This window comes from Lucilia cuprina, chromosome 5 (genome assembly GCF_022045245.1).
Source record: "Lucilia cuprina isolate Lc7/37 chromosome 5, ASM2204524v1, whole genome shotgun sequence".
Lineage (NCBI taxonomy): Eukaryota > Metazoa > Arthropoda > Insecta > Diptera > Calliphoridae > Lucilia > Lucilia cuprina.
Window position 1 is genome coordinate 31,120,173 of NC_060953.1, and position 26,348 is coordinate 31,146,520.

The 26,348-nt window shown below is 29.2% G+C and overlaps 1 protein-coding gene across 1 annotated transcript; it reads left to right on the top strand.

Moving 5' to 3' along the window:
• Positions 1-7,689: 7,689 nt before the first annotated feature.
• On the top strand, positions 7,690-25,381 carry LOC111676599 (solute carrier family 23 member 1-like). Its single transcript, XM_023437553.2, has 8 exons — positions 7,690-7,888; positions 19,696-20,300; positions 20,371-20,491; positions 20,783-21,038; positions 21,103-21,242; positions 21,324-21,693; positions 21,921-22,041; positions 25,016-25,381. The coding sequence occupies exons 1-8, from the start codon at positions 7,859-7,861 to the stop codon at positions 25,074-25,076; spliced, it is 1,704 nt and encodes a 567-aa protein (XP_023293321.2). The 5' UTR covers positions 7,690-7,858; the 3' UTR covers positions 25,077-25,381.
• The last annotated feature ends 967 nt before the right edge of the window (positions 25,382-26,348 follow it).

Consider the following 26,348-nt stretch of genomic DNA (forward strand, 5'->3'; position numbering starts at 1 on the left):
TCTTTCATGAACATTTTTTCAATAACTTGGAATTAAACCGTCTATAAAGATCTGAAATTACTATGTCATGGATTATTTTTTAAATTATTTACAGTCACTAACGATAGAAACACCTTAACGACCCTAAACGGGATATTGCTTTTGGCACTAATATTGCAATACTGTTTTTTGGTTGCTCTCTTCTAATACTTAGGTTCAATATCTTGGGCATGCTAAATATTAAGAATATTAGTATCATATGATAGGTCATAGAAAGACCTGGTGTTAATAACTAAAAAAGTACCTATAATTAGAATAATTAGATCCAAAGCTATATGAAAATTAATTAAATTGTATTTATTTAAAAAAGGTGGGTTTAAAACTATCTGATTTCAATATTAAATATCTTATATGGGCAATTTCGTGTCGAGTGACCCAAGTCAAAAAATAATTTATGTATAAAACAGTAGTATTAATTTCAATATAATAATTCCAGACCTAAACGCGCAAATAGTTTAAAAAAATTTGAAAATTAAGATTTAACTCAAATAAATGTAAATATGTTAAAAATGCAATGTTTATTAAATGAAAGCCGAAATGTACAACTTATACCTCATAACGAATTAAGAGAGAGTCGAAATTTAATATGAAAACATTTTTAATTAAACATATTAGACTTTTTTAAAAATAATGGAAATGGAAGCCGTTAAGTGTTGTTAACATATTCCTTTGATAGTATTTTAATATGACAACTTACTTTTTAATTTTATTTATATAATCCTTCCTTATACTTTTTGGTATATATTTAATACACTTTGCCAATTAAGAAAACCTTCTTAAATGTTAATAACAGTTGATTTTTAACACAACACTGTCATATTGTTTTTTCTTACTTAAGATTCACAATATTTTTATTACACTATTTTTCCATGAACATTAAATTCAATAACTCATTTAAGTTTTACGATGAATAATTACAACTGAACATGACTGAACAAAACACAAAACATCACTGAACTTAGCAAAATTTCTGCATTATTTATTTTTATTTTTTTTCACGCTAAAAATGGAGTATTTATATTTTTTTGTTTTTGTACTCTTCTTACTATCATCCGGAAGTAACCTAAAAGTATACTTCCAGACTGCGAAAACTAGAAATCAATGTATTTTGTTTTTGTAAAATGTATGCTCTCGTCTGACAATTGTACAGAAGTGACTACAATCCGCACTTCCAGATGAATAAAATACAACATTAATGTGAACACTCTTCAAACTGTCTTCCAGAAGTGACATAAACATACAAATCAAGAAGATACAAATTAGGAAACAATGTATTTTGTTATTGTAAAATGTGTGTTCTCACCCAACTTTCATACAGAAGTCACTAAAACGTATACTTCCAGATGAAAGAAATTCAACAGACATGGTTTTTTGTTTATGCAAAATGGGTGCACTCTTCTAACTATCATCCGGAAGTAACTTAAAAGTTTATTTCTAGGAGACGAAAATTCGAAATCAATGTATTTTGTTTTTGTAAGATGTGCGTTCTCGTCTGACAATCGTCCAGAAGTGTTTCTGACGTGACGACTGGGGTGATGCGCAATAGTTTTCTCTTTTAAATGTTTGAAGGGGATGTACACGTGTGTGTGTAGATGTATTTGGTTTTATTCAGCTGTGTATTTTTTTGTATGTTTGGAATCCAAACATACAAAAAATACACAGCAAAAAAATATGATTTGCATTTTTTGTTAAAATAAAATAATTTTCCCTTTTGTTTTGCAAATATATTTTTTAATGCATAGAAAAAAGTATTTAAAACGTTTCAATTATATGAGAGTAGATTGTGAGTTATTGTACAATAATTTTTATGCGAATAATGTAAGTTTGAAATTTAAAACTAACACAAATTTTTTCCAAGTGCTTTTTGAAACAATTTTTTTTACGATAAACAAAAACAAAATCTACGTCTCGTCAATGTTTACCAGCAATGAATCAGAGGTCGAAGTCGACCGGCTTCGAGTCGGAGCTTAGCCGCCGCCGAACTATATTTAGTTGCTTGAGCCGCCGCCTAAACATTCGGCTTAAATCGACTCAAATTTTTTTAATGTTTTTATTAACTAGACGTAAGATCAATTATGTTTAAAACACTATGGTGAAGGGTATATAAGATTCGGCACAGCCGAATATAGCACTCTTACTTGTTATAATTTCATTTATTAACTTAATTTCGATTAGGGAAGCGAAGCTCCCATTGAGTATGCTAGTATTTATTAATATTAAGATATAAATTCAATTTTGTTCTTTACTTCACAATGATTTATATTGGAATGCAAAAATTAATTATTTGACAAAAATCTGTAACAATCATTCTTTTGAGAGTATAACACAAAGAATAAATAAGAAGTGAAACGCTGTCAAAAAGTACCTAAGTCTACTGTCAGTCGGTACCTTACTCTAAGAATGTATTAGTAGAATTCTCAAGCCAACATAGTTGCAAAAAATCGGATTTAAAAATTAAAAAAAATATTTCATTTGAATTTATATTTTAGAAGATTTCTTTAAATATTTTGCAACATAATTTATCTATAAACATTATATATGAACGTATCTTTGCTTTTTAATCTGCAATATTGAAATAATAATTAAGTTAGTTGAAATATTTTTTCTTGTACCATACGAAAATTTACAACATTGTTCTTTTTTCGTTTTAATTTCAACAACAAAAATTAAATGTCAAAAAAATAAAAAATATTTTTTTTCGTTTGTAAAAAATTAAATCTTTTCGGGCTATTAAATATATTTAAAGTGTGCAAAAAAATACAGTAACAAATTATTGTGGTAAAAATTCAGAAGCCATACTACAGAACAAAATCTTTTAATATTGTACAAACTTGTTTTTCTAAAGAACTCACATCTCAGTAATGTGTATTTTTGCAAACTACGAAATTTAGAACACAATAAGGCAAAACATTGTCGGCTCATTCTAAATGACTCTACAAATAATTCGTCTGTATAGAACTGTGCATCTAGTTCCCAATCATATAGTAGTACATATAGGCAAAACTGAAGGGGTTTTCAAAGAAACATTTTTATTCTCTTCACACAGACGAGCTCTGAGAGAATAAAACAAATTTGTGAGAACTAAACGCACTCACTAAACATCAAATTTTCTTCTCAAAATTGCGAGTATATTAGCACTTATTAGTTTTTCTTATGACTTGAACTTAATGTTTACTATTTTTTTCAACACTTTTCATTTATTTAAAACCCCGAAAATAATTTATATTTTACAAACGAAAAAAAAAATTATTCTTTGACATTTTATTTAAATTAAAATTGAAAAATGAAAAGCTGTACATTTTAGTATTGAAAATTAAAAAAGTATTTAACATACTTTTTTTAATTCAACAAAAAAATAACAAAAAGACGTGTTTATAATACGTTTTGAGATAAAATGTATTTTCAAAACAATAAATAACTAATATTTTCATTCACAGCCATGTAAAATTTCATTAATAACACACAAAGAATAACGTCCAAAAAATACATTTTTTATTTAGTAATTTTTTTGAACAACTGTGTTTATTTTTGTGCTTCTACTAATACATTCTCACCAGTTAGGTCTTTGAAAGGGGACTTAGGTCCTTGACAATTAGTTTCGCCTATATACTACTATATGTTCCCAATATTGTGCGTATCGTTTCTACAATTAATTTGCATACATATGAAAATAGAAAATTATGTCATTGTTTTCATAAGAATTTTCTTATTACATATATAGCTCCAAATGCGCCTTTCACTTTTCAATAGACATAAAAACGTAGTTTTGATGCTGTTTAAGCAGCAATATATTTCGAAAATGCAGTATTCTTTTTTTCTTGTATTAATCAATATTATTTGTTTTCCTTTGAGTTGAAAACACAACTAAAATAAGCCACTACAATCCATTTTGAAATACTTTTTTAAACCTTTGACAATTAAGTGAATATTTTATTTTTTAAATAACATGTCATGAAAAAACAAATATTTATGTGTAAACGACTAGGATTTTAAAATTAGTTTTTCCAAAAACTAAATAGTTTTCGATTTGGTTTCATTTACTTCTGAAAGATTCCTGTTTGGTGGAGAACTTTTATAAACCGAAATAAAATGTTCTTTCAATGCGAATAATTTCTTATATACTTCTGCAATTTCAATTCCATCAACTGAAACTTTTTTAACACAATAATTTTTTCTACTTCCTATTATCTGAAAAATTTAATTATAAGCCCAGGGCCTTGCCTTTATTTCCTTTAACTTCTCATTAAATACATGTGACTGTTCCATTTCTATCTGTTCTTTTATAATAATTTTAATTAAGTCGATTTACTTCGAAAAAAGAATATATTCTGGAGTTCATCTGTTCATCTGTTGAATAATCTTTTTAAATTTTTCTGCCAGTTATATTTAATTTTGAACAATTTCTTTACTTTATCGGATAAAATATATTTTCTATTATAATTTTTTTTAATGAATATCAGGTATAAATTCAACAGAAGAATAAAATCATCTATAAAATAATCAATTTCCTCATTCGATAAGTTAATGTTATCTGGTGGGAAATGTATCAATATGGCATTACTCAGGCCAATTTTAAATATATTCCAATGTGTGTCTTTAAAAGAAACAAAATAATTCGTAGGGGTAAAAATAAAATTATAATCTTAAAATGATATTTGAAGTCTTAATGGAACATGGTCCGATAATGTTGGTAGTGTTGAGGTTTTACTATTTTGGAGAAAACTATCATACATATTGGTGCTAAGAATTAAACGATCCAAATGCTAAAGTTGTTGTTGATATCGCCCCATGAAATGTGTTTCGCGTTGAAGTTCAAACCTATTATGAACCCATCATAAGAGTTTGAGATATTTAAAATAGAGGAAAGCCCTTACACATTACAGTTACAGTCATTTAATTCTTCCATTTATATACACATTTAATTCGACAAATAAATTTGGAAATCTCAAATTTGGAATATTCACCTTTGAAACAAATATCGATTTTCTAACAACAATGCCGACACCTATTGTACTGTCGTCCTACAAAACCAAATAAATATCAAAAAAATACATTTGTATCTGGAAAAACTATTTCAATGTTAAATTGATTTCATATTATGTTCAGTTCAATTCTTCTTTCTATATGTAGAAGAAAACCTACATTAAATGTTACGGACCATAGACATTTTGAATATCTTTAATGAAGCTCCAGCATTCTTCCCTTGCTTAATCTTTTGACGGTTTCTCTAGTCTGTCCTGTGATGGTATATCTTTCGAATTATTGAATAAACTTGTAAAAGGTTTATATGTAGTAATAGCATTCGATGTATTCAATGCCCTTGCAACATTTTCAGTTACCGATCGTTTTCTATCGTTTGCTTCCTGATTTGACTTCTTTCACAAAGATTGACATTTCCCAGAAATATAGGTGGACAGAACGTGTTTTTGGGACTAACTTGAGTTTGTGTGTCGTTTTCAATTTTGGGGAATAAGGTTTCCGTGTGTTACTACTGACTGGCCTTTTGGCCTCAATCAATGTCTTATTAAAATTCTTAAATTTACATATTGACAAATAAATTTTAATGTCACCTTGAATATTTCTTTTTTTGTTTTTGACAGTTTGAAATTCTTCTTCTAGTGAAGAAACTGAAAATGCCTCATGATCCATATAGCTTTCTTTCGAAATTTTGGGATCCTTGAGAATTTTTATTTAATTCTATTTATGATGGTTGACTTGATCAAAAAATTCTTTACCAAGCTTTGAATTTTTGATAACATTATAATTGTTTGTTCTATTTTTGGATTTCATTGGTCATCTGTGCTTTCGCTTGGCAGCCGGAAGGTTTTACATTTGTCTGGACGTTGAGACTCACACAGGCCTCATTACTAGCATTACAAGAAATTGTAATGGGAGGTCTACCTACAGTTTGAGAAAGTAATGGTTCCTTTTCAATTTTATTTCCTCAGCCGCAAACTCAAAAATTGCCCAACTATTTTTTTGCACAAAAACTTCAAATAGAATTTTTCCTTTTTGTTAAAGAAAAACAAAAAACTTTTTATAATTTCAAACTGTTTTTGGTGAGTTTCGCTTAAGTTATGAACCGTTCGGCTGTAACTGGCTTATATCTTATATAAAACTTCAATGGGTGAAATATCTATCAACGTTTTCATAGCCTTGGTTGATACTAATGGTACCACTTATACAATAGCAGCATGTCTGCTGAACTCCCTGTAGTGGTTTGATGTTACACTTCTTGTTCAATGAAGTCCACCAGATTATTGAAGAATAAGTTAGAATTGGTTTAATTACACTTTTATAAAGCCAATGTGACATAGTAGGTCTAAGGCCCCATTTCATGCCTATGGTTCTCCTACATAGCGTCCAGCAACGATGTGCCTGTTGATCCTTTTCCCAATTTTTGTATCTCCATTATAAGTTCTGGTTTATTATTTATTGTCTTTCTTTTGAAAAGACAGATTTGCGCCTTATGATGCAGTTATGGAGCAACATGTTAACATAACACTGATGTAAGGACTAAATAAAAGTATCAGTGTGTACCTAACATTTTCATATGAAAGTTTGAAATTCTGGTTCTATCTGATTTAATTGTGTATAAAAATTCCATTCAGTTACATATCTGCATTTCATTAATAAAAACATTTGCTAATCTACGATAAAACAAATATTAAACTTATTGCATTTTTTATATATAATAGACGTACTTACATAGGGATTTGCTTGCAACTGGACCTAAATTTTGCATGCACTATTTATTCTCTCATTTGAAGGGATATATTTGAAAATATCGTTTTTATGCAAAATGTTTCAAAATTATATTTTAATAATTAAAAAAAAATAATTTATTCCAACACATGTCAAACAAAAATTAGTCTACAAGTGGCGCCATACAACTACTGCTAGTACTAGTATTTTTCCATATAAACTCTAACCCAATTTGTACTAGTGTCTGTTGTTCTAGTATTAGCACTAGAGGAATTAAGACAATTATCGCTTCATTTCCTGCAGGGAAATATAACATTTCACATGTTTACTGATGTCTTTTGATAATTACTAGGGTATTCACATGATTAATCGTCGATCGGTTAATCTATAAATTTTTGACGATTAATCGCTTGAATAAATGAAAATTTGAAATAACGAATAAACCGAATAATTTATAAAAATTAACCAAATAAAATATTAATTCAATATTTTTATAATAAATATACTTTCTGTATTAACTTCTTAATTATTTTTCTATAATGAAGAATATTTGTTGGATGATTTTTATAACAGTTCTTCAGAAACATTGTAATAAGTTGTTCTGATTAACCTACTTCTAGAATGGGTTCATGCAGAAACATTTCAGATATATCTTAAAAATAATGAAATCGACTTTACTTCTTTATCCAGTTTGAGGAATAGTGTTGTGTTCACATGGAAGTTTTAATAATAAATCGCAATTTAGCCCACCGTACGTAGGTGCATAAAGTAATTGTGATGTGGTTATATCATTATCGCGTTCATAAATTAAGGTTTGTTTTATCATTTTTATAGGCATTAAACAAAGAATCTTTTAATAAATAGTAGGTTTGTTTACCAGTTTTCTTTGTAAATAAGCGAGTGTAAATGTCGAAATACTATTCTACTTTGATGTCTTAAAATCTTAAAGAATTTGACATTTGTTCGTTAACTTTCGATTAAACCGTTCAGTAGCGCTGTTTCAACTTTTAAATAAAATTTAATATTCTAAAAGCATAAATAATCTGCAAATTCTTAAAATATTTTATTAGAGTGCAATCTTCTAATTTTAAATATTTTGATAAACGAATCAAACATGGAAATAAATATGAATATTGGGGAGGAGGTAAGTTAAATTATTTCATTTTCACAATTAGATATAATTATGTCGTATTATACCCGGAGTCCGTAAGTATCAATTCTGGTTTCAAAAGAACTCTAAAGTTTAAAGGATATACAAATTCAAAAGAAAAAAACAGTTTTTTATTTAGCCTTGATCTTTACATTCCATTAATATTATTTAACTTGACTGGACAAAAAAAAAAAAAAAAACTAAAATTAATACAATTTAAAATATTTATTAATTGTCATAAACAAAATTCTGACCACTTTTTTGTAACTAATTTCATTTATAATATGTATGAACTTATTAATAATTCTATACATTCTTATAAATTAAAATAAATTGTATTATTTTATGCTTTAATTTGATATTAATATTGTAGCACAGTGCTATTTGAATATCTGCAATTTGACTTGTTTTATAAGGAAAAATACTGAAAAATTACACATTAAACAAATAATAACAAGTAAAAGTGTTTGTGACACCCTACATAATGTATAGGTTAAATGAACATTACTTTTCAATAAAAGTATGCTTAAACGATAAAATTAAGGATATTATGCAATATTGAAATTGTGCAACATAAAGTGCTCCTATTTTTTTAAGAGGGAAATATTATCAGAATTTTGACTTTTACAGTTTATAGTTAACAATTACCCGATTTTAATAAAACATCATTAGATATTTATTTTCTAAAATGTCAAACAATGAAATTTTCCAGAAATCCGTCGTGAAAGTGAACTTTAACAGGTATTAATTTTTATTTCTTATTGTGCTATTCCCTAATTTATGAGATCCCCAAAAAATTTTTGGCGAAAATTTTCAATTTTTAAATAGTAACCATAAAAATTAACATTTATTTAGAATCAGATATACATCAAGAATTATAGAAACATAGATTGCGCATTCAGTATGTAAAAAAATGTTCGTTCTGCGCATGTACGTCATATCAGCCTAGAACTTGAGAAAAATAAAAGCAAAACATAAACAAAGTGACATTTTTGGAAAATAAAAAAATATTTCAATACAAATAAAATACATAATACAAATAAAAAAAAACTAATTTCGCACGCCTTGGAGTTGTTGGTGCTTTTGCAATTTTTCACAGCGCATTTCATATTTAAAGTATTTTATTTTTTTAAATTTTTACAAAATTTTTTGACGTTTTTAAAATTTTTTTAAATTTTTTTTTAGACGTCAATCACTTTATTTGCTGATGTGACGTAGCACATCGAACACCTGTTGATTTAAACCAAAAAAAACCTGCGCAATGCGTAATCTATATTTTTATAATTCTTGGATATACATAACTATTTATGATAAGACCCCCAAAGGTTAAGAAAATCGAAATGGATCAATTTTTATTTAAGAGATATTTAAATAAAGAAATTATTTTTACTGGAGTAACAAAAAGAGTCGTCTATCGGCGCAATTTTTACTTACATACTTATCTAACTCTTAATAAACTAGCATCATATAAATATGGTTGCGGTATGTCACTATTGTAAATCTGTTATCATTTGATTGCTATCTGATAAGAATTGAATATAAAATAATTACAAAAGGTTAAAATACTGAAAAGTGCAAATCACGTTTAGGCAATAACTGATAATGAATACATACATTTAATGAAACATTGTTTTTTATAGTTTTACGATACATTTATATTAGTAAACATTCTAATTAGCCTTTTTAAGTCATTATAGTGGGGAGGGTATTGGTCGCACAAAAGTTATAAGTCCTATTACCAACATTAAAATATACTTAATCTTTAAATTCGTTATCTGTCGGTTCATCTTACCTCCCAATACTTGGTACTTACTTCCGCTTACACAACAACTTATTTATCAATGACCACTACATACTGTGGTAAATTCTGATTTACTTTTTAGAGCTCCATTAATGGCTTCCATATAATCATCTGAGAAAAATAGCTTTTTGTGTGAAAAAATCATGAAAAAATAATAATAAGTTATAAAAGAATTTGCAAATTAATAAGATTATGTACTACAATTTGGACCTGTCAAAATAATATTTATTTTTGGCAGAAAAGCAAAGTATTGCATAATATTTTATTATAACCCATTAAAATAGGTAAATTCGACTTTTAAGAATTATAGCTTTTGATTTAAAACAATATGCTATTTCGCATATGAAGAAATACGTGAAACAGTGATTTCTAGGGGGAAAACATAATCTCGATAGGAAATATTGTGAGATGTGCAAATAAAATGATAACAAACTATCATATCTCACAAATTTAAATTAAAATTTCTGGACTTCAAACCAATAATTTTTGTTTAATAATTAGAGGCATAGTGTGATAAATTAAAGTTAAGTAATATTAAAATATTTATCTGCTAAAAATTACTAAATCTATAACCAGGTGACTATGAGAACGCATTTGAAATGTTTATAGCTGAAGTAAAGTACTATTCTTGAAAACAACGATGTGATAACAATGTAAGAGTATGTTAAAATCCATTGGGATTGCTATTTGATCATTTATATTTTATATGATATTTTATTTTGTAGAAAGGGTTTTTGATCTTATGTAAAAAGTCCTCCAAACTCTAAATATATTCCAAAAATATTCAAAAAGGCCGCAAAATATGGTTCTTTTAGTACTACGGTATTTTGACGCTTTGCGTTTATTCACCCATTACCTATATAGTACCTAACATGTAAGTATCAGAATATATTAAAATTCGTATGCAAATTATATTGCCGAATATATCTGATGATATTTAACTAATTTCGGTCATGAAATAATACAAAGGCCGACATAACAACCGAAAAAAGTCAAAAACTATACTCTGGACAATAGAGCCGATGTAACTGAGGGGTCTGCCCAGAGTTCCGATTTAATTTCAATGAATAATTTATATGTTGATGTAAAGAGAAAGATATATGAAATTAAATTAACCAACAATTATGATTTTTGGTGCACTGTGGAATAGGCATGGTTGTCCGTTCCTCCAGAAATTAAATGAAATGTGTTGGCTAGCCCCCCATGGATCTAGGACAACGCAACCAAAAGCTAATAATAAACCTTAAAATTAATTTGACACAAAACTACTACAATTATGAATTCTTTAAAACATTTTCTATTTATAACCTACACCACTATAGTGAGGAGGGTATTATACGTTTGTGTTGATGTTTGTAACATACAGAAATATGTCCATCCGTCCTTCTGTCCGGCTGGCTGTCCATGTAAACCTTGTGAGCAACGTATAGGCCGAAATTTTCAAGATAATTTGATGAAATTTGGACCATTTTGGCGAAATGGTTGAAATCGGTCCATTATTTCACCTAGCCCCCATACAAACGTACCTCCCGATTTGGTCTTTTTATGTCATAATTACGCCAAATATAATATTATCTCCCTAAATTTGGCACAAATAAGTTTTATATAAGTATAAATGACACTGCAGATTTTCGTAATGATCGGCCCTTATTTGACCTTAGCCCCCATAAATCTCCCCTTCAAAAAATGTCTTAAACGTCTAAAATTCAACTAAACAAACTGTTATTTAAAATTATACCCTTTTCCCAAATTTAATAAGGGTCGGCCCATGTTTGACATATATTCTATATAAAGCCTCATTTAGAAAATTTTGTTTTTTTATCAATAAATTGCATAAATACTTTGAAATTAAGGTATAATCTATATATATAAAATTCTAACGTTACTGACTGACTGACTGATTGACTGATTCATCATCGCACAGCCTAAACGGTTAGAGCTAAAGAGCTGAAATTTGGACAGGGGGTTGGTCTCCCACCAAATAGATCCACTAAGACGGGATTTTTGGAAATTCGAATGTTTAGGGGGTAAAAAAGGGTAAAAACGGGTAAAATCGGTAACCTCATATCTCCTAAACTAGAAAAGATACAAAAATAGTTTTAAGCTTATCGTCATTCATTTAAAAAATAAGCGGACAGGTGTCTGGCACTTTTTTCAATTTCGGCCCCTTTAGGGAATAAACGGGTAAAAACTGTATTTTGGTACTTTTTTCGCACCCCATGTATCTTTTAAACCAGTGAACATTCAAACAATATTTTTGACTCCTTCATAACTTGACGAAAAAATAAAAATATAAATTTAGTACTTTTTGGTTATTCGGATTTTTAAGGGGTGAAAATTGTACCTATTTTTGGTACTTTTTTCATAAAACATTGATTTTGGTTTATTAACTTATACATATAAATACGTAATAACGGGCTCCCACTACGATGTTGCAACATTTTGGAATAGAATTTTTATTTCGTTAATGGGTAGAAAAAAGTACTAAAAGGGGTAAAAACTGGAAATTTGATTTTATTCAAACAAAATGATCCAATTTATATAAAATTTTTAGATTTAGAAACACTAAATATGCTAATGAGGTGTTATTTGGAAACCCGATACCAAGTGATATTTTTTGGTACTTTTTCATTCTCCATCTGGTAGTTTTTGAGTTTTCTTTGATATTGAAATCGAAACATGAAATTAATAATAAAGACACTTTTCGGTACTTTTTCGTTCTACACAGGTATTTTCTTGAGTTTTCTTTAAAATTAAACCTAGAAGCATGAAATTAAGCATGTAGAGCCCGGAGTAAGTGAGAATCTATAAAAGAGGACTTTTTGGTACTTTTTCGTACTTCGACTGGTACTTTTTGAATATTCTATAATATTGAACCTAGAAACATGAAATTAAGCATGTAGAGCACGTAGTAAATGAGAATCTATAAAAGCAGTATTTTTGGTACTTTTTCGTTCTACAAAAGGTACTTTTTGAGTTTTCTATAAAATTTAAACTAGAAAAATTAAATTAAGCATGTAGAGCCCGGAGTAAATGAAAATCTATAAAAGGGGACTTTTTGGTACTTTTTCGTTCTTCAAAAGGTACTTTTTGAATTTCCTATAATATTGAACCTAGAAACATGAAATTAAGTATGTAGAGCCCGGAGTAAATGAGAATCTATAAAATTGGACTTTTTGGTACTTTTTCGTTCTTCAAAAGGTACTTTTTGAAATTCCTATAATATTGAACCTAGAAACATGAAATCAAGTATGTAGAGAATGGATTAAGTGAGAACTTATAAAAGGGGACTTTTGGTACTTTTTCGTTCTTCAAAAGGTACTTTTTGGATTTTTGTATAATATTGAACCTAGAAACATGAAATTAAGCATGTAGAGCCCGGAGTAAATGAGAATCTATAAAAGGAGACTTTTTGGTACTGTTTCGTTCTAAAAAAGGTACTTTTTGAGTTTTCTATAAAATTTAACCTAGAAACATGAAATTAAGCATGTAGATCCCGGAGTAAATGAGAATCTATAAAAGGGGACTTTTCGTTCATCAAAAGGTACTTTTTGAATTTTTTATAATATTGAACCTAGAAACATGAAATTAAGTATGTAGAGCCTGGATTAAGTGAGAACATATAAAAGGGGACTTTTTGAAACCTTTTCGTTCTTCAAAAGGTACTTTTTGGATTTTTGTATAATATTGAACCTAGAAACGTGAAATTAAGCATGTAGAGCCCGGATTAAGTGAGGACCTATAAAAGGGGACTTTTTGGTACTTTTCCGTTCTTTAAAAGGTACATTTTGAATTTTCTATAATATTGAACTTAGAAAAATGAAATTAAGCGTTTAGAGCCTGGATTAAGGGAGAACCTATAAAAGTGCACTTTTTGGTAGTTTTTCGTTCTTCGAAAGGTACTTTTTGTGTTTTTTATAATATTGATCCTAGAAACATAAAATTAAGCATGTAGAGCACGTAGTAAATGAGAATCTATAAAAGCGGTCTTTTTGGTACTTTTTCGTTCTACAAAAGGTACTTTTTAAGTTTTCTATACAATTTTACCTAGAAAAATAATTTCATTTTTCTAGGTAAAATGTAGACATGTAGAGCCCGGAGTAAATGAGAATCTATAAAAGGGGACTTTTTGGCACTTTTTCGTTCTTCAGAAGGTACTTTTTGAATTTTCTATAATATTGAACCTAGAAACATGAAATTAAGTATGTAGAGCCCGGAGTAAATGAGAATCTATAAAAGGGGACTTTTTGGTACTTTTTCGTTCTTCAAAAGGTACTTTTTGAATTTCCTATAATATTGAACCTAGAAACATGAAATTAAGTATGTAGAGGATGGATTAAGTGAGAACCTATAAAAGGAGATTTTTGGTACTTTTTCGTTCTTCAAAAGGTACTTTTTAGATTTTTGTATAATATTGAACCTAGAAAAATTAAATTAAGCATGTAGAGCCCGGAGTAAATGATAATCTATAAAAGGGGACTTTTTGGTACTTTTTCGTTCTTCAAAAAGTACTTATTGAATTTCCTATAATATTGAACCTAGAAACATGAAATTAAGTATGTAGAGCCCGGAGTAAATGAGAATCTATAAAAGGGGACTTTTTGGTACTTTTTCGTTCTTCAAAAGGTACTTTTTGAAATTCCTATAATATTGAACCTAGAAACATGAAATTAAGTATGTAGAGGATGGATTAAGTGAGAACTTATAAAAGGGGACTTTTTGGTACTTTTTCGTTCTTCAAAAGGTACTTTTTGAATTTCCTATAATATTGAACCTAGAAACATGAAATTAAGTATGTAGAGCCCGGAGTAAATGAGAATCTATAAAAGGGGACTTTTTGGTACTTTTTCGTTCTTCAAAAGGTACTTATTGAATTTCCTATAATATTGAACCTAGAAACATGAAATTAAGTATGTAGAGGATGGATTAAGTGAGAACATATAAAAGGGGACTTTTGGTACTTTTTCGTTCATCAAAAGGTACTTTTTGAATTTTTTATAATATTGAACCTAGAAACATGAAATTAAGTATGTAGAGCCTGGATTAAGTGAGAACATATAAAAGGGGACTTTTTGAAACCTTTTCGTTCTTCAAAAGGTACTTTTTGGATTTTTGTGTAATATTGAACCTAGAAACGTGAAATTAAGCATGTAGAGCCCGGATTAAGTGAGGACCTATAAAAGGGGACTTTTTGGTACTTTTCCGTTCTTTAAAGGTACATTTTGAATTTTCTATAATATTGGACCTAGAAACATGAAATTAAGCGTTTAGAGCCTCGATTAAGTGAGAACCTATAAAGGGTACTTTTTCGTTCTTCAAAAGGTACTTTTTGAAATTAAATTGAAATTAAGCATGTGGAGCCCGGAGTCAATTAGAATCTTTAAAAGCAATCAGGGACTTGAGTAAATGAAAATTTAAACTGGAATATTTTCTGGTACTTTTTGAATTTTCTTTAATATTGAACTTAGGAACATGAAATTAAATAAAATAGGTCCTTTGGTACTTTTTCGTAATTCACTGGTACTGGTACTTTTAGAGCTTTCTAAAATATTGAATATATTAACATAAAATTAAACACGCAGTATCCCAATTGAACGAAAATTGGTACTTTTTTGTTCTTTTACTAATACTTTTTTCTAATTTTCTGTAATATTGAGACTAGAATCATAAAATCAAACTTAAAGAGTTCTCTAAAAGGGGAATTTTTGATATTGCAGATATATATACATTTACAATAATGATATTTATTTTATTCCATTACAATGAGGGTAGCGAAGCACACTGGGTATAGCTAGTTCAACATAAAAGTTTCTTTATGAAATATAAAAATTTTAAAAACATACTCATGGTGTAGGGTATTATATGGTCGGCGATGCCTGACTATACTTTCTTACTTGTTTTATTTAACATTTAAACACAAGTCGTGTAATTATTTTGACATACAATACCAGCAAAAAAATAACTTTCAAAGAAGTGAAAAAGACGTAGAACTTACTCCATTGAAGTACTGAAAAAGACCTTATGAAGTGATTATTTTAACGCAGGCTTTGCGTTTTGTTCTTTTTATTTGATTCCAAATTTGTAACACACAGAAATATGTCCATCCGTCCTTCTGTCCGGCTGGCTGTCCATGTAAACCTTGTGAGCAAGGTATAGGCCGAAATTTTCAAGATAATTTGATGAAATTTGGACCATTTTGGCGAAATGGTTGAAATCGGTCCATTATTTCACCTAGCCCCCATACAAACGTACCTCCCGATTTGGGCTTTTTATGCCATAACTACGCCAAATATACTATTATCTCCCTAAATTTGGCACAAATAAGTTTTATATAAGTATAAATGACACTGCAGATTTTCGTAATGATCGGCCCTTATTTGACCTTAGCCCCCATAAAACTCCCCTTCAAAAAATGTCTTAAACGTCTAAAATTCAACTAAACAAACTGTTATTTAAAATTATACCCTTTTCCCAAATTTAATAAGGGTCGGCCCATGTTTGACATATATTCTATATAAAGCCTTATTTAGAAAATTTACTGCATCTGAAGTCATTCTCAGGAAGTATTTTTTATGTTCTCTTTTTTGGAAGTTATTAAGAAGTGAAATGGTAGTATTAATACAACTAATTTGACTTAAATTACACACATTTATCAATCAACTTCAAAAAAATGGATTTAATTCAAAACAAGTATGAATATATAGTCGGGCATATCCGACCATATGATACCCTACACCAGTCAGTATGTATGTTAAAAATGGGGATTATTTAAAAAAATAAAGCATTTGGTTTATTTTTTATACCCTACACCACTATAGTGGGGAGGGTATTATACGTTTGTGCTGATGTTTGTAACATACAAAAATATTGGTCCAATACCCACCTTAAAGTATACCGAGATTTAGCTATGTCCGTCTGTCCGTCCGTCTGTGTGTGTGTGTCCATGTAAACCTTGTGCGCACGCTACAGGTCGCAATTTTCAAGATAATTTTATGAAATTTGCACATACACTTTTTTGGTTCAAGGACGAACGCTATTGAAAATGGTTAAAATTGGTCCATTATTTCTCCTAACCCCATACAACCGTACCCCCCGAATCGGGCCTTTAGGCTCATAATTACGTTAAAATGTATTATAATGTCAACAAAAATCAACAAAAAATAGTTAAATAGAACAATAAATGACAATGCTAATTTTTATAGTGATCGGGCCTCATTTGACCTTAGCCCCCATACAAACTCCCCTTCAGATATTGAATATTAGGTCAAAATTAACTTATTATTACTAATAAAACGATTAAAATCTACATAAATGACTTTGAAGTAGCCGTTATTTCATCTACCAAAATTTATAAGGATAGGCCCATATTTACCCCTTCTCCCTATAAGCCCTCTTGCAGAAAATCTTTTTTTTTTTTGTCAATAATAAGAAAAATATACTGGTGTAGGGTATCATATGGTCGGCAATGTCCGACTATAAATTCATACTTCTTTTTTTGCAGTTATTTATCATTAGGAAAGTTATATGTTTCAATTAATTAATTAGATTACTGATTTATGCATTTTTTTATTTATAAATATGTACATTAATTATTTGATTATCTTAATTTAGTAATGAGTTTTGTGCGTTTCGGGAAGGACCTTGTATTATGACCAATTAGGGACCAATCCAGAAAATTGTTTCTCTGAATGAATTCTATTACCATAAAATTTTTATTGTGTGCGTGTTTTACACAGACAAACGGACAAAGCTAGATCGACTCATAATTTGATAAGGACCCAGAATATATATACTTTGTTGGGTCTCAGATTACTATTTCTTGGTGTTTACACACGGAATGAGAGTAGATATAATGAAAGAGAGCTTTGTATGAGGAAATTTCGTTAATTTTTACTAAATCGCTTTTTTAATTTTTACTTAATTACTTCGTAAAATTGAATATATTTCTTCAATATAGGTACATGTAAACATATAATGAGTTGAAGAAATTTCGTTAAATTGAACAATTTTATTTTATTCAAATTGAATAAAGACATATTATTATTGGTTCCCTTTAAAGCAGCGTTGCGCAAGAGAGTAAAAATTACAAAAATTATCTTTAATTGCTTAACAAAATTAAACAAAGTAGGTTGATGTCGCTTAGTTTCAGAAATTGCAAACAAAATTTGTAAAAACAACAACATTATTCGCAAAAAAAGTAACTTGCAAAAAAGTCTTACACTCCAAAAACTTTTCAAGGAATGCATAATAATAAAAATAAACAACAAGAATATTTTTAATACGTTTTTTATTTTTTATATTAAGCAAGTATGATTAATATAAAAGTATATTAAGCAAGTATCGGGCGTAGCCGACATATGATACCCTACACCAGTCAGTATGTATGTTAAAAATGGGGATTATTTAAAAAAATAAAGCATTTGGTTTTTTTTTTAACTGTATTTCGGAATATTTTTACTTTTTTTGGCAAAAAAAGAGATTTTTTTAAGAGGGCTTAAAGGGGAGTAGGGCAAAATATGGCCCTATCCTTAAAAATGTTGGTAGGGGGAGTTAAGTCTTCTTCAATATTATTTATGTATTATTTGACCTTTAAGTCATTTTCTGAAGGGGAGTTTGTATGGGGGATAGGGTCAAATGAAGCCCGATTATTACAAAAATCGGAAGTGTCATTTAAAGTTCTATAAAACTAAGTTTTGTCGACTTTTGTTAACATAATGGATCATTTAAATTAATTATAAGCCAAAGGCCATATTTGGGGGGTACGGTTGTATGGGGGCTAGTCGAAATAATGGACCCATTTTAACCATTTTCAATAGGCTTCGTCCTTGGGCCAAAAGAAGCTTGTGTGCCAAATTTCATCCAATTATCTTGAAAATTGCGGCCTGTACCTTGCACACAAGGTTCGTCCGTCAGCCAGCCAGACGGACGAACGGACGGACATAGCTTAATCGACTCAGAAAATGATTCTAAGCCGATTGGTATACTTTAAGGTGGGTATAGGACGAATATTTTTGTATGTTACAAACATCAGCACAAACCCAATATACCCTCCCCACTAAAGTGGTGTAGGGTATAAATATACCTTCAGTTTCAAAAAAAAAAAAAAATCATCACTTCCATATAATGTAAAAAAATTCACTTTCTGCTACTTTAAAGTGGTGCTTAATGTTATTCTTTTGAGAGTACTTCGTTTTATTTTTGCTGAAACTTCTTTGACTTTAAAAAAAAAACCTAATTATTTTCAATTAATATGAATTTATATGATTCCGTGTTTTCTTTCATAAATTCTTAACACATTTCGCAATATTTTAAGCCAATGTACGTACACCACTTTTAAAAAATATGCGTTTTTTTTTCTAATTTTAAATTTACTATGGGAGTGGTGCAATTGTTATTTTCCACTAAAGTCCTTACCTGTTGGTTGTACCTAGCCTATTAATTTGTTTTTAGTCGCTCATCACGAATGTACTCTTCGTAATCGTGAACAAAGACAGTTGCTTATTTACTGTACACCAAGTAAGCGACAGTGTCAGTCGTACTTAAATGTTTTTAATAATAACCTATTTACTGATTACAATTCATTGACTTCTTTTGACTACATCTTAGCAGTCTCATTGTAGACTGTAGAGTGACGATTAACAAGCCCATGTTAAAATGGTAGATCACCTGTATAGTCAGGTGGCTAGGGGCTACAATAAATGATATGTCAAGTGTTTAGTTCGGGAATGTCCCGATGAACTGCTGGGAAAGAAACAAAAACACTACCGACATCACGTATATGATATAGAGTTACAAAATTTAGATTTATATTTGTATATAAATAGTTTCATTTTTGTTGATGACTGTTGAGAAATAACTTTTTTATCATAACGGACCTTCGCCATGCATTATTCGTATTGGTTCTAAAAGATTAAGATTTGACGCGAAATTTATTCCGTTCAAAATATATAACATATTAATACATGCATAATACATATGTATATATTATATACATTTTCAGTTAAGAAATGAAGGTAAAAAGAAAAATGCGACTTCAAAAAATGAAAAACCACATCTATTGTATGGAATAAATGACAATCCGCCATGGTATTTGAGTATATTTTTGGCATTTCAACATTATTTGACAATGATTGGTGCGATCGTGTCTATACCATTTATTTTAACTCCAGCACTTTGTATGAGCGATGAAGATCCTAATCGAGGCATTCTGATATCAACGATGATATTCGTAACTGGAATTGTGACTTTCTTCCAGGCAACATGGGGAGTTCGTTTGCCGATTGTTCAGGGCGGTACTATTTCATTTCTGGTGCCAACTCTGGCAATATTGGCATTGCCACAGTGGAGATGTCCCGCGGAAAATGTAATAACGGAAATAAACGATGACGATCGCCAAGAATTGTGGCAGGTTCGAATGCGTGAATTATCGGGGGCAATAGCTGTTTCAGCCATGGTACAAGTTGTGTTGGGCTATACCGGTTTGGTGGGAAAGATTTTGCGTTTTGTAACTCCTCTTACAATAGTACCCACTGTTTCGCTCGTGGGTCTTACCTTATTTGAGCATGCTGCGGAAACGGCTTCCAAACACTGGGGTATTGCCTTTGGGTATGTATATTTAATAAAACAGGTAAATGCTATTTGCAATTAATAATTTCTTTATTTACTTTTATTTTAGAACTATCAGTTTACTTACCCTCTTTTCCCAAATAATGTCAAACATAGCCATACCTGTCCCTGTTTATCGAAAAGGTTATGGTTTGGAATGGCAGCCATTTCTACTCTTTCGTTTATTTCCGGTAAGTCTTTAGGAGTAAAATATCAAACATCTTATAATATGTTAAACATCAAGTGACCCAACTCTTCCGATCGGTAACAACTCAGAGAATTCTTCACCGATCTTGCTGATGTTAGACATCGGTTTCAAAAGTAAGGTTACATGACTTGAAACCTAATAACATACATACATACATACATACATACATACATACCTACATACATACATACATACATACATACATACATACATACATACATACATACATACATACATACATAATATGCTAAAGTATATTCTTTTAACAATTTAGGTTCTTCTGACAATAATTTTGATGTGGGGTCTATGTGGATTTTTAACTCTAGCAAATATTTTTGGAGATGGACATCCGTCTAGAACTGATGTGCGTATTAATGTTTTGACAAATGCAAAATGGTTTTACATTCCTTATCCAGGCCAATTTGGTGTACCCTCTGTTACTCTTTCCGGAGTTTTGGGAATGTTAGCTGGAGTTTTAGCTTGTACTGTGGAATCTCTAAGTTACTACCCCACAGTATCTCAAATGTCTGGTCAGTTATTTATTTAAGTATTATAATAGAATGTCTTAATACTAATTAAATAATAATTTTAAAGGAGCTCAATCTCCACCATTACATGCAATAAACCGAGGCATTGGCACTGAAGGTTTAGGTACAGTTTTGGCGGGTCTCTGGGGAGCTGGAAATGGTACAAACACATTTGGTGAAAATGTTGGAGCTATTGGAGTAACGAAAGTAATTAAAAAATATTTTATAGCAAATTAATTATTTCACTATTATTTTACTACCAAATTTTACTAAAATTATCATCAACAGATTGGATCACGCCGGGTCATTCAATGGGCTGCACTTATAATGGTTTTGCAGGGTGTAATTGGAAAATTTGGTGCTGTATTTATTTTAATTCCAGATTCCGTAGTTGGTGGTATATTCTGTGTCATGTTTGGTATGATAATTGCATTCGGTCTATCAACTTTGCAATATGTGGATCTACGTTCATCACGCAATCTTTACATTTTGGGTTTGTCAATCTTCTTTCCCATGGTCCTGTGCAAGTGGATACAAGAACATCCGGGTGCAATTAATACTGGTAACGAAACTGTTGACTCTACGTTATCTGTACTTTTAGGTACAACAATTCTAGTTGGTGGTGTATTGGGCTGTTTTTTGGATAACATAATACCGGGTATGAGAAAGTTAATCTGCTAGTTTATGGTGATAACTTACTTAAAGTTAAAACTTAACTTGAACTAAACTTGAAATTTAGTGTTTAAAATTTAAGTGTATACGTATTTATCATTTATATGGCATTCGAAAATGTTTTTGATAATATATTCGTAGATTTTCCAATGTTGTCGGATACTTCTTCACTTAACAGTTGACACATTTCATTTAATTTTTTGTCTGTTTAAGGCTCACCAGAAGAACGAGGACTTATAGAATGGTCCAATGAAATGCCATTGGGGGATGATAATGTCAATGATGGCACAGCAACAGATTATGACTTCCCCTTTGGAATGGATTCTTTAAAACGGTAAGCTAAATCTAGTTGTAATTTGTAATTTGAATGTCCGACGATCGTTTTTAGTTTCACGGATACTACATACACTGAAAAAAAAAATTCCATGATTAACTTTATAAGAAATTAGCCAAAGGTTTAAAATTGTTAAGCCTTAATTCAATTTTTTAAATCAAATTAAAATTTATTACTTCACCATTCTATAATATCATTCATTCGAATTAATTCATAAGCTGAATTCTTTAGGACTTTAAAAATGTTGAATTCATTACTTGTATAATTCATTCTTTAAAGGCTTAATTCCTTGCTGAATGATTTAAATTTTTTCGAATTCAAATCTATTACAAAATAGCTTTAATCGATTTTTCTTCATTCTTTTTGTAGGGGATTAAAGAAAAATTTTTAAATAAAAATGTATATACATTAGGGGGCTTTTGTTTTTAGAAATTTTATTTTGTATTTTACAAATACAATTTTGTATTTTAATTTCAGCTAATGATTAAACAAAAAACAAGCCCTATATTATAGATAAAATTTAACTAAAATAAATATAGCCCCTATTTAAATTTACATAAATGACAAATCTTACTCGAAACATATTATTTATAAAGTTTTTTAAAAAGTTATAAAGTTTTTGGAAAATTTTAATAATATTTTCCAAATATAATTTTCATTCGTTTGAACATATACGTATAAACAGAATTATAAATATTTCAAATTTTAAATTTCAAATTAAAAAATATATTTTCAAAATAATTGCTATCATGAGTAAATTTGAATTTTCATCTGATGAATCCATCTAAATTATGTGGTTCCTAGGCAAAAGCTAACAAGAAAGGTTATACGAAACCAAATATAACAACTGATATACATATGTATTATTTAAGAACTATTTTCAAATTAAACATTTATTTGAACAATCCTAATATACACATGTTTTAATATTTGTCAAATAAATTATAATTTATTTTTTTGTAATTTAAATTTTCAAATGTATTATGTATTGGATATCAATGGAATGATAATGAAAACTTACAGAAAACTTACTATAAAGCGTATAAATCCTTATACTGCAGTAAATGCAATAAAATACTATGATTAGTCTAAGTTAAAGTTTTCAGAAGGTTTGAGAAGGAAAACTTAGCACCACAAAAGGCGTTCCATGGCTGATTCTTTACAGTTAGGGACCGATTCTGTTCTGAGCAAACTTCAACGGATTTGTTATGTTTTATGATCATAAACCTATGGTCACATACTATGAATGTATGTTTGTATATTGTACATAAATATTATGTATCTTTATTTGCAGCAATATTGTTATAACTTAAAAATAGAAAAATTTTCTTGTGCCCACAACTTGACATTATTATTAGTCAGAATTATAATTCTTATTATACAAACATACAAATATCAACTGTAAACTAGGCTATTTAAAATTTTTACGCAAAAACTTTTTATATAGAGATAAAAACATAAAAATTTATGAACCTTTTAAGTTGAAATTTTAGTTTTTGAGATACAGCACTCTGGCTGCAAAGGAAAAATTTTTCATTCAGTCTACTACAAAATGAATTTAAGAAAAATTTCGTAATTCAATTTGGAGTAGATTTGAATTAAAGAAAAATTGAATCATTCAAAGTAGAATGTAATTCAAACATGAATGAATTCAGTATATGAATGAATTAAAATAATCTGAAAGTCTTTGAATTAAGCTATTGAATTAATTCCTGAGAATTAAAAAAAGGATTGGAAGATTAAACTTTATATTTCTGAATTCAGATTTTGGTGAATTCAGCTCAAATTGAATTGATTAATTCGAAGCTCTGAAATTAGCTAAACCCATTGTGCTTTGCTACCCTAACATTAATGTTTGTATATTAAAAAAACACTTTACGATTTTAATGATTCTAACTATAATAGTTTTACAGATGAACATTTTTTACATTTTGGGAATGCCACGCAAATTATTGCAAGTTCGCCAATTTTTCCAAATGTTAATTTACCTTTCAATGTAATCTATGAAAAATTTAAATAATATAATAATTTCCAGATGTACGAAATTTTAAATTTAATTCATATGAAATCATTGAAATCTGCCTATTTTTCTCAAATTGTTTACCCAAAAGTCAAAGTTTTTCATGAAAAATTTTTTAGCTCTAATCATTTCACAGATATATGAAGATTTATTAAATTCACTTTTATATTTAATTTATAAGGGGCTTCTACGCCCCTACTGCTTGTAGGCCCTCTTTTTCCTTTAATACTCATATAGTAATCAGTGGTTTGACAAAATTTCAGGATTCTATGGTTATATTTTCTCAGATATACTGATTAATGATTTTCTTCATATGGAAAGTGCCAAGCCCAATATAGTAATTCCGCCCATTTCAAGTGGGCGTGAAATTTTGAAGTAAAATATAATTTCTTCCAGACATGAAACATAAATTTTACATAATTTTTTCGAGACACGAGTATATTAAACATAATTATAAACTTAAAAGCCCTATTTGGCGGTTTCAGTTGTATGGGGCCTAGGTGAAATAATGGACCGATGGTTCAGTTGTATGGAGGCTAGGTGAAATAATGAACTGATGTTAACCATTTTCAATAGGCTTCGTCTAATTCAATTATATCCAAAATTGCTACCTGTAGTTTGATTTCAAGGTTTAAAAGCTCTATTCGGGGGTACAACTGTATGGGGACCTGAAGAAATAATGGACCGATCTTTCAATAAGCTTCGACCCTGGGATAGCATGTACCAAATTTAATTACTTAATTACCTTTAAAATTGCGACCTGTAGTTTGATTACAAAATTTACATGAACTTACAGATAGACGGACGGACGTATCTAAGATTGGTATACTTTAAACATCAGCACAAACACAATATACCTACCACCCACGATACAACCGTACTACACTGACTGAATTGTACAATTATATTTTTTTATATTTATTATTTCCATATTAATAATTTTCTCTTTTTCAGATGGAAGTGGACATACTATGTACCATTTTTGCCAACATATAAACTACAAAAGAACTGCTAAATTTAAAAATATAGACGATGAAATATCATAAATATGTACGAAAGTGATATTGAAAAATTTTAAAATTAAATTAACCGGAACGGGATTTGTAATAATTTTGTGAATCATAACGAGGATAAAAACGTGGGAGAAATTGTGAACTTTTTTCCAGAAATTGACATTTACGGCATTTTGCTAGAACGTTAAAGAACTAGAAAAAAGTTCAATTTGTTCTTCACAATGACGATACAGTCAAATAAACAAATAACTCTTATATGTTCTTTCTGATATATAGCTATGAAATATAAAACAATAATATGAAATATAAAAAAATTATGAATTGTTTTAGTTGTTTTAAATATAATGCGTAATTTGTTCAAAAGCGGCCTTATTCTAATAAAAAACTGGATGCTAGCTAACAAATGAGTTAGTACGGTGTGTGCGAAAACATACCTTTACTAGTGTAAAATTTTAGTCAAATTGAAAAACAGGAGTTTTTTGCCGAACAGCGAAAACATATTCGTTGTGATAACCGAATCTCTTTCCAATCGAATTCAGCCGGTTCTCAATTCAATTGTAATTATATATGGTGTATATGGTGTACACAACTATTTTTGTTTATTATTCGGTAATGTTTTGTTTACATTATATTTAAATTTTTGCAAAAAATAATATTAAAATTTTAAATAATAACATGATGTCTTCGGTATCACTAGTGGACAAAAATTAGCGCAATACCTAATAGTGAATTTTTAATAATTTTTTCTAACAACTAAGGTTTTTAGCTATATTTTTGGCTCACTTGATTAGGTTAAATCAGAGTTAAATCAGAGTTAAATCAGTTTACTGCTGGCAGTGAGTAAAATCCATTCATATTGTAGTCTGTGAATATAAACAATATATTTTTAAATAAATAGGTGGTGGTAAGCCATTCACTAAAGAATAAAATGGCAAAATTCAAGCGTTTTTGGAAGATGTCCAAAATCACAGGAATTTAAAAAAAAAAAAAATTGGGCAAATCCAGAATGTTATTCGCAATTTTATTAGAAAAAAGTTTGAATATTAAGAAAACATAAATGAAACTACCTATAGAGTCAAAACAAAAGCGAACAGAAGAGATTTCATACAATTTGCTCAAAGTCAAGTGATTCTGTAGCAAAAATTAGAGATAAAGTGGGTGTTACAACAAATCTAGCTACAGTAAAACGAATTGTAAGAAGGGTCAAGACTTTAGAAATATTAAAAAATTAATTATGGCCACTCCAATTGCCACTCGTAAAGAGAAATCCTCTA